We start from the raw sequence: 10,469 nt of genomic DNA, 5'->3' as shown, positions 1-10,469 counted from the left end.
CATGGGAACAAATGAAAATGAAAATTTAACAGTCCAAAACCTTTGGGATGCAGCAAAAGCGGTCCTAAGAAGGAAGTACATAGCAATATAGGCCTACCTCAAGAAGCAAGAAAAATTTCAAATAAAGAACCTAACCTTACACCTAAAGGAGCTGGAAAAATAACAACAAATGAAGCCTAAATCCAGCATAAGGGAAGTAATAAAAATTAGAGCAGAAACAAGTGATATAGAAACTAAAAAAACCAATAGAACCAATCAATGAAACTAGGAGCTGGTTCTTTGAAAAAAATCAATAAAATTGATAAATCTCTAGCCAGACATATCAAGAAAAAAAGAGAAAGGACTCAAAATCACAAGTGAGAGAGGAGAAACAACAATTATGAGAATACTATAAAAAATCATATGCCAACAAACTGGACAACCTGGAAGAAATGGATAAATTTCTAGAAATATATAAACTACCAAAACTGGAACAAGAATGAAAAACTTGAGCAGACTGATAACCAACAAACAAAAGTCCAGGGCCAGATGGCTTCACAGGGGAATTCTACCAAACATTTAAAGAATTAATACCTATTCTTCTCAAGCTGTTCCAAAAAAAATGGAAGAAGGAAAACTTCCAATTCATTCTATGACACCAGCATTATCCTGATACCAAAACCAGATAAAGAGTCCACTAAAAAACAGAACTATAGGCCAATATCCCTGATGAACATGGATGCAAAAATTCTCAATAAAATACTAGCAAACCAAATCCAACACTACATTAAAAGAACTATTCACCACAATCAAGTGGGATTTATTCTTGGGCTGCAAGGGTGGTTCAACATACTCACAAATCAATCAACGTGATACACCACATTAATAAAAAAAAGGATAAGAACCATATGAGCCTTTCAATAGATGCAGAAAAAGCATTTGACAAAGTACAACATCAATTCATGATAAAAACCCTCAACAAAGTTTACAGGGAACATATTTTAACATAATAAAGACCATATATGAAAAACCCACAGTTTAATATCATCCTCAATGGGAAAAACTAGAGCTTTTCCTCTATGGTCAGGAACACGACAGGGATATCCACTCTCACCACTTTTATTCAACATAGTACTGAAGTCCTAGCCACAGCAATCACACAACAAAAAGAAATAAAAGGCATCCAAATTGGCAAGGAAGAAGTCAAACTTTCACTCTTTGCAGATGACATGATACTCTATCAGAAAACCTGAAAGACTTCACTAAAAAACTGCTAGAACTGATACACAAATTCAGTAAGGTTGCAGGATACAAAACCAATGTACAGAAACCTGTTGCATTTCTATACACCAATAACAAAGCAGAAAGAGAAATCAAGAAATCGATCGTTTACAATTGCACCAAAAAAAGATACCTAGGTATGGTACTGACACAAAAATAAACACACAGAACAGAACAGAAAACCCAGAAAAAATCCCACAACTATATGGTCAATTAATTTTCGACAAAACAGGAAAGCATATCCAACGGGAAAAAGATGGTCTCTTTAACAAATGGACAGAAACATGCAAAAGAAAGAAACCGGACCACTTTCTTACACCAAATATAAAAATTCAAAATTCCTAGTGAGACAGGAAACCATCAAAATGCTGGAGGAGAACACTGACAGTAACCTCTCTGACATCGGTCATAGCAACTTCTTTCTGGATATGTCTTCTGAGGCAAGGGAAATAAAAGCAAAAATAAACTATTGGGACTACATCAAAATAAATAGCTTCTGCATAGTGAAGGAAACAGTTGACAAAACTAAAGGGCAACCAACAGAATGGGAGAAGATAATTGCAATTGACCTATCTGATAAAGGGTTAGTATCCAAAATATATAAAGAACTTATCAAATTCAACACCCCAAAACAAATAGTCCAATTAAAAAATGGGCAGAAGACATGAATAGTTTTCCAAAGAAGACCTACAGATGGCCAACAGACACATGAAAAGATGCTCAATATCACTTACCATCAGAGAAATGCAAATCAAAACCACAATGTGGTTTCTCACACCTGTCAGAATGGCTAAAATCAACAACACAAGAAACGTGTTGGCGAGGATGCGAGAAAGGGGAACCCTCTTGCACTGTTAGTGGGAATGCAAACTGGTCCAGCCACTCTGGAAAACAGTATGGAGCTTCCTCAAAAAATCAAAAACAGAACTACCCTATGATCCAGCAATTGCACTAGGGGGTATTTACCCAAAGGATACAAAACTACTAATTCAAAGGGATACATGCACCCTGATGTTTATAGCAGCATTACCTACAATAGCCAAATACGGAAACAGACCGAGTGTCCATCGACTGATGAATGAATAAAGAAGATGTGGTGTACACACACACAATGGAATTTTACTCAGCCATAAAAAAGAATGAAATCTTGCCCTTTGCAATGATGTGGATGCAGCCTGCTAATATAATGCTAAGCGAAGTAGGTCAGTCAGAGAAAGACAAATGCCATATGATTTCACTCATATGTGAAATTTAAAAAACAAAAGAGAAAAGGGGAAAAAAAGAGACAAACCAAGAAAAATGGCCTCTTAACTACAGAGAACAAACTGATGGTTACCAGAGGGGTGGGGGTGGACTAAACAGGTGATGGGGATTAAGGAGGGCACTTGTGATGAGCACCGGATGTTGTATGGAAGTGTTGAATCAATGTGCTGGACGTGTGACTCTAATATTACACTGTATATTAACTAACTGGAATTTAAATAAATCTTTTAAAAAAAACAACAAAAAAAGACAACACCGAAATCTGCACAGACCTGCAACGAAGTTGGAGCAGTAACTTAAAAACTTCCCATAAAGAGCAGCCAGGCCCAAAGGAATGTGTCCATTTCTTCTATGTGTCCATGTCTTCTAAAATATTCCCACCTCCCCAAATTCTTACCATGCAAGTACATATGTATTTATGTATGTGTATGGTATTAATCACCCAGAAGCCCAGCAAGACACCTCAGCTTGACTACACTTTAATTAGAAACATTATTTAGAGAAGTAGAAACAATTAGCAATTAGATATTTTTATATACAGATATAACCACCTCTAAGAGGTGAAGTTGAAGGAGGGTGTTTTAGAGAATTTTTATGGTCCTTTTCAGCTCTGTAAGTCCAAGACTCTGCATTTAATGGGAGAGGGCAATCAATTGTGCACCTGATAGTCTCTGTACGAGCTAAAATGGAATACAAAGAGTAACACATTAAATCTTCTGTTATCACAGAAATAAGAAAAAGTTTTGAAATGTTCATTTCAGCTCTAGTCAAACAACTAGTAAAAAATAAAAGTTCGTTGTTCTCTGCTAGACTAAAATGGGAACAACTACTGAAGGGCTCAACCTTCGAGGGCACAGAAAGATTTTAAACTATCAGGCCTTAAGTCCAAGAAATGGCGCCCACAGTCCCGCACTGGGCATTTCCTCAGGCAAAGCTGGGAACCACATCCTGACATCTTCTGTAACACAGTGAGCTTTGTTACTGGGTTATTTTCAAGTTGACACCAATTCCACGGCTTAGTTTAGAAGTCCTTTTAAATAAAAAGAAAAGGGCACCACATTTGTGTTCTAAGTATATGTTAAAATTAGCTTCTCCCTCTTTTTCCTCTTCCTCTTCTTTTCTTCCAACTGGCTGGTCGCATCAGCAAAAAACATAACTTCACTTTTTGCCTCACATTCCCTCTTGAGATATTCCAGACCTGCCATGTTGAAGCCGATAACATCCTGGGGGGTGGGGGTAGAAGAAAGATTAAACGACCTTTCTCCCACTTCAGTTCAATACAGCAGCAAATACGAGTCAGGAGAACCAATGCTTCAGGTGTTCTTACTCATCCCTCCTTGTCTAAGGTCTTTCTGGTTTTGTTTTGTTTTCTTCTCTCTACTCCTACGAGCTCCAACGAAAATCTTATCTCAAATACCGATATGTGTCTGGTTAATACCACCAAAGACAAGCACAGCTCACTATGCTACTTCCAAGTCACACACATGCCAGGACTTCCTCGTTACTGTACTTCTACAAGGATACCTACCCGGACTTGGCTGACTTTTGAAATAGTTGTTTCCTTCAACTTTTCAATCACTGGCACAAGCATTTGGTTACTAGTGATCTGCCCGAAGTGAATCCTAACAGAAAAACAAAACGGTCACATTACAAAGAGAGGTGGTTCCGGCTCTGTTCACCCCTTCTAGAAAAGCAGATAATATCAAAGTAAAAAACAAAACAACCCCCCCCAAACAGAAAAAGATCCATTTTACCATATCATCATGGCAGTACAGAAATGCTTCTGGCAAAGCATAGCTAAAGATGTTTCTTCCCTGCCACTCAGTTTTACCTGATGTCAATTTTAACACAACTATTATAAAAGTTATGACACATTCAACTTGTTTGCAAAGCTGGCTCTTTTCGCAGAGTATTTTACGGAAAGCTCAAGAGAGAAATGAGCACTCGAAGAAATACTAACTCAACAAAGGTTTATTAATATTTCTAGTGAAGCCACAGCAAAAAAAGAGTCACTGATCAGTCAGACTCTGACTTCGGGTACCAAGATGACGTCCATGAACCCACGCTCCTTGGTGCGGACCCTCAAGCTCACCCATGGGCTGCCACAGCTACCTGTATGGCACTCCCCATCTATGAGCCCCTGATATGCCAGAAGCACTCATGGTGTCGCACTTACAATCAGTAACCCTGATTTCAATAGTATAGATGCCATAGAGACTCAACAATGTTGAGTACCAATTTAAGGCCTCGGGACTTGCCCCAAATTATAAATATGGCAACAGAATACTATAAACATGTCACTGTTCTTCTTTTGCTACTATCTTGATGGAATAAAAGGAACAGAGGATTAAGAAGCATGAAAATAGATCAAATACCATTCATTAAATATACCTGTCTGTGTGTTGTTGTTTTTTTTTTAACTATTTGGTATTAGCTGACCAGTTTGTATTTTTCTTCATAACAGCATTTTAAAGAGTGTTGAATCTCCCTGTATCTGTTCTCTGCTGTAACAGCTGGAGACTGAGGGGCAGAGAGCAGGATTCAAGAAGAGTATATTCTTAAACTCTTGTAAATATATTCTGCTCAATTACACATTAAGAGGACCTGTTTATATTTAAGAATAATAAACATATTTTCTTTGTTTCTTCCCTCCCTCCACGTATGCCCTTACTTTTCCATTTGTTTCTATAGAGACCTGAAAAATAAAGGCACCATTCCTTACGATGCTGTTATGAGGACAAAACTAAAGCATTTTGCTTACACAGTTAAAAAGCTACCACAAACGAGACAAACTGGCCAGTCAGTAATGGGCTCTCAGCAAAAAGACAAGGAGCAGAGCTATTGCAACGTGGAGACCTATGCTTATGCAAGCTTCCCTGAGCGATGCTCTGTCTTGTGACTTAGAAGAGACGGGCCATCACTCTCCTTGTTTAAGGACAAGACTGATTCCACAGGATAACAATTTATGTCACACAACAATGAAATCCTGTAACCACCTCTCAGTCTGAAACATCAGATTTCTTAATCCCAGAGTGTTGATACCATCCGTTCAAGTAGCACCGGAGCAGTTAGGCCGAGCAGACACAGTATTCTCTGGAAAGGCTGTTACCTGAGCAGAAAGAAGAGGCACCTACACAGGAGTTCAATATCAGAGCCCAGCTGGATGAATTCATTAAAGAGCTTAAGGATGTCCGGGACGTAAGAAAAAGGTAGCACAAGCAGAGACTCTTCCAGCTCACTGAGGAAGAAGGGAAGAAGGAAAAAGACATTAAAAATGCCACATTTCTCGACATGCTCAATTTTGAAATCTTTTATTATTTTTTCCTCCTGCTTTTATATTTGAACAGATCTTACCCATTCAGGGCTAAATTAACTATTCATCTATATTCTGAATAGTTCCCTCTTTTCAATTTTTTTTTTGTATTTAATATTTTAATCTATTTGATGCATTCTGTCCATGGCGTGATAGGAAAATATAACTTTGTGGTTTTTGGTTTTTTTTTTTTTTTTTTTTTTTGAGAAATAACTAATTTCTCCAGTCTTTTGTTGACTATTCCACCTTTATATGATACTTCTTTCTGCCATACATTGAAACATATGAGATCCTGTTTCAGGGCTTTCAAGTGTGTTTTAATGATTGATTCTGACAACAATCCTGTAGTATTTTAGTTTCGCTAATTTTATAGCTTTTTAATCCAGGAGAAAAGCTCTCGCTTGTTTTCTTCTGGTTTGTTTTGTTTTACTTTTCTTGAACTAGTTCTAGTATCATTTCATCAACTCCAATTCCAAATCTCAAGAGGACTTCAACTGGACTCACAAAGCTATAAACTAGTTTAAAAAACAAACAAACCTAAATCTTTAGAACACAGAATCTTCCTTTCTAGGAATGCACAACACTTCAATTAATTTAGTTTTACATTTCTCCAGGGAAGTTTCATCATTATCCTCAGATAGGTCTGTTTATTTCTTGTTGTAAGGGACAGATTTAGATATTAAGAACTGTTATGAAAATAACTTTCAGTAGGCCAAACTCCTAAGTAAAATCCAAAGGTAAATCACAAACAAGAAACAGTATTTTTAAAATATATGACAAAAGATACAAAGCATTCTTAAAAACCAGTAAGAAACTACTGAAGGGTACAAGAAAGGATAAGTAATTACAAATTCACAGAAAAAAACACAAATGGCCAACAAAGATAAAACTTTTGTTTCATTAATAATCAAAAGAAATTAAAAAATACAATACAACCCGTGGCCTTTGAACTAGCAAAGAATTTTTTAAAGCCTGGCCAAAATCACTACAAGCTTTCTGGAAAGTCATTCAGCAACGCAGACCTTTAAAAAGCTGATGCCCGCTGATCAGTTATTGTTATGCGACGACAAAGATTCCTATGTAAAGGTGTTCACCGAAGCAGTACTGATTAATAGCAAAAAACAAAAGGAAATCCAATAGTAATTTCCTACAATGGAATGTTTTGACATAATTCAATGAATGCATTTTTGAAGAATATTAGTAACTTGAGCAAATGCTCACGAAATACTCCGTGAAAAAGAACAGGATATAAAATCATATACACAGGATTCCAATTGTGTATATACACAAAAAATAAGTCAAAGGAAATATACAACCAAAAAAGGTTCCCAGTTGGTCCTTGTGACCGACAACAGATGATTTCATTACCTAGAATATAAAGTAGGACTACCCTTCATTTGTCTCTAGAAGTATCTCCCTTCATACTTTAGGAGGAGCCTCCTAGTTCTGCTTCAGGACATTATAATATACTACTTTCACCAAAATGCTGACATAATTAAACCTATAAGGAAAATAACCATCGATTATAACTTCTGTTTATCTCATGGTCAGACAGGCATTCGATACATGCTGTTAGCTGACAAATTACAGTCGTCGTACACTGGGACTCACCTCGACTTAATTCCTTTAAAAATCTCCAACACGTAAGCCGAAGGCTGTAAACGAAGCGTAAGAGCCTTAGTGATACTCTATCTCGGTTGGTTGCTACTGAAGCTCCTACTTCCCATCTCCTAAAAACCAGGGATCCCACTCACAGGAAAAACAGCGTTCTAAGATGGCAACACATGCACGGGCTGAGTTTGTCCCATGTGGGTTCACAGCCCAGCTCCACCACTCCCAAATCTGTTCTCTTCTATTTGTGAGTCAGGCCAATTTCCCATCTGTAAATTGAGGCTATACTGACTGACATGATGCCCGTAATGAATGACACATGCGAGTAAAGTACTAAGTAACTGGAGACTGCTACGTAAGCATACATCTCTCTCTCTCTCTCCTTCTTTAGCTGACTTATATCAACTTTTCCTCCAAAAACCTCAATTTCAAAGTTAATTTAGACGAACAGAATCTTCAGACAGCTTTGGATACTGAACATAAATAAGCACTAGAAAATATGAGAATGTGGGACGCCTGGGTGGCTCAGCTGGTTAAGCGTCTGCCTTTGGGTCAGGTCATGATCCCAGGGTCCTGGGATCGAGTCCCTCATTGGGCTCCTTGCTGAGCAGGAAGCCTGCTTCTCCCTCTCCCTCTGCCTGCTGCTCCCCTTGCTTATAAGCTCTTTCTCTCTCTCTCGCTGACAAATAAATAAAATCTTAAAAAAAAAAAAAAATATGAGAATGCCAGTCCAATCTGACCAAAACGGATGACTGAGAAGTTACACTAAAACGGTCCTTTTAAAATGCTCAATACCCTGGAGGACAGAGAGGATGTTAATGACAAAGTATTTCCCAACACATCCAGCCTCAAATCATGCCTCAGCACTTCCTACTGTCCCTCTCTTGTCCCTGAAAGTAACCTCTGAGTAACCAAGGAGGAACTGGTAGACGCTCTACTCACAGAGATATTGCCATAAGCCATCAGGATGGGGTTGACGGGAAGAGGAACCTGTGAAGAAATCATTAGATCAAGTCGTTATAAAACAAGACTTTGACAATGCTTGTCACAGGCAGGGCGACGACAGCACTCTACAGCTCTGAAAAGGGAGACCCTACAAACTGAAAGAATATGCAAGAATTATCAGGCCTTTTAGTTTCCATAGCGCTAATGAGTTCAGGAGACAGAATTCATCTAGAAATCTGTAACGACTGTGGTGCATCTGAAACCAGAGCAGGAGCAGGAGTTTCTGCTCCATAGGCTGAGCACCTCAGTCTGGGATTTCTTCCCCCTCACTTTTTATGAAGACCCAGCTCCCCCCTTCCCAGTCCCTCAACTCCTTTCTGATACTTGAATTAGAAAAGGCTCTATTACATTTATGTCATTTCCTGACCTGAGTCAGTAAGAGCCACAGCAATGGTGTTCTCAGGAATTCCATGGATACATGTTTCTCAGAGTGTGACTCCATGGACTATCTCACCTCTTTCCCTGCAGCTTTACAAATGGCTTTATGTTCCTTCCTTTTTGCAGTCTCCTCTCGGTATAGCTCAACAGCCTCCATGATCCTCTCAGCCTACGTGGATGGTGACAAAGGAGAGAAGTCATCGCCACACGCCCCACAGCCTGGAACCCTGCAACTGGAAAGCCTGACTAGAAAAGTACCAACTAGCCTGAATCAGTTTAATAAACGTGTGCCAAGAGAGTGCCGAACAGCATGTGATGACGTTTCTCGTGTTCTTCTGTTTAATTTACAGGGAGGAGACGGAGTGTCTTGGGTTTAGGTGAGGTGGTATATGTGTGCACACATGGAGTAGGCAGCTCCCAGGACCCTTGAGGGGTGCTGCTTCCAGGAGATTGAACTTTCCTTTCTAGAAACCGTGTGCCGACTCAGCACAACTCCTGTCCTTGGTTACAAAGGAGGATAACAGAGGTCCTGAGCTCCATCTATGAATTTCATCAACTTTTTGCCACAAAAGGGCTACCTGGTTGATAAAAACTTTACCAAAAAGTTGGGATCCTCCTTAAAAACGTATATAACTATAGATACAGATACAAAATGTATATCAACTTACTGCTTTGACTGTTTCAATAGTTTTCTTTCCAGTAAAGTAATTGTCACCTTGAGTCTCTCCTGGAACCTGCCAGAAAAAAAGAGATCCTTGACAATATTGTTGACAGGCACTAAAGAACCAATAAATTCATCTTATATCCAGAAAAAGAATAGGCATCACTATGTTATGGTAATGGTGACATGGTGCTAACAATTACCATTAATGAAGTACTTAGTGCTAGACACTATTAAGTATTTTATATTATCGTAAGAATATCCTACTCTCGAAAAGTATAAAGAGAATGCCCAATTTCTAAAAAATTTTTTGATTTTTACTTTTGTTCTATGATTCTCTGAAGCCTCCTCTAAAAAAAAAAAAAAAAGCCAGAATTACAAACTTCCAATATTGAATTTGGTTGGTCATTTGTCCCACATAATCAGGATATATAGTTGAATCAAACAGGACTATACAGATTGCTTACCACATCAGCTGGTGATGACTTTGTTATCTGGTCCCAATTCTAATTTTACCAGAAATTCTTGAAAAAAATTTTTTTTTAAAGATTTTATTTATTTATTTGACAGAGATAGAGACAGCCAGCGAGAGAGGGAACACAAGCAGGGGGAGTGGGAGAGGAAGAAGCAGGCTCATAACGGAGGAGCCTGATGTGGGGCTTGATCCCATAACGCCAGGATCACGCCCTGAGCCGAAGGCAGACGCTTAACCATTGTGCCACCCAGGTGCCCCAGAAATTCTTGAAATTAACGTAAATTCCAGGAAGATATTTACAGGGCTCAAACTCAGGGTCCCCAAAAATTTACTTACTACTGGTTGGTCTTCTTTGGCCACACTCTCCTCATATTCTGCTTCCCTTTGCTGCCAAGAGACAGATATAAATTAATCTGGAAGAAAAAACATGGTCTCTACATGAAGTGAAAGGAGACAGTGAAAAGCTGCCTCTTTCAAAATGCAATCCCCTAATGGGATCTCCA

The 10,469-nt window shown here is 38.6% G+C and overlaps 1 protein-coding gene across 3 annotated transcripts in view; it reads right to left on the bottom strand.

Moving 5' to 3' along the window:
• Window positions 1-2,986: 2,986 nt before the first annotated feature.
• Window positions 2,987-10,469, bottom strand: part of WDR3 (WD repeat domain 3) — a 29,913-nt gene continuing 22,430 nt past the window's right edge. For 2 of the 3 annotated variants that reach the window (XM_045801400.2, XM_045801398.2), the window contains exons 20-27: window positions 10,303-10,353; window positions 9,499-9,564; window positions 8,907-8,999; window positions 8,390-8,437; window positions 7,448-7,491; window positions 5,633-5,761; window positions 4,052-4,145; window positions 2,987-3,746 (exon numbers count right to left, since the gene is read on the bottom strand). In XM_045801400.2, the coding sequence (XP_045657356.2) occupies window positions 3,591-3,746; window positions 4,052-4,145; window positions 5,633-5,761; window positions 7,448-7,491; window positions 8,390-8,437; window positions 8,907-8,999; window positions 9,499-9,564; window positions 10,303-10,353 (681 nt within the window). In that variant the 3' untranslated portion in view covers window positions 2,987-3,590. The remainder of the gene's footprint in view (window positions 3,747-4,051; window positions 4,146-5,632; window positions 5,762-7,447; window positions 7,492-8,389; window positions 8,438-8,906; window positions 9,000-9,498; window positions 9,565-10,302; window positions 10,354-10,469) is intronic. The other variant, XM_087866201.1, reaches the window with a different exon arrangement.

This window comes from Ursus americanus, chromosome 12, assembly GCF_024610735.1.
Source record: "Ursus americanus isolate L20-20 chromosome 12, mUrsAme1.1.p, whole genome shotgun sequence".
Lineage (NCBI taxonomy): Eukaryota > Metazoa > Chordata > Mammalia > Carnivora > Ursidae > Ursus > Ursus americanus.
The sequence above is the reverse complement of the archived record's forward strand: the minus strand, read 5'-3'. Positions and strand labels throughout refer to the sequence as shown.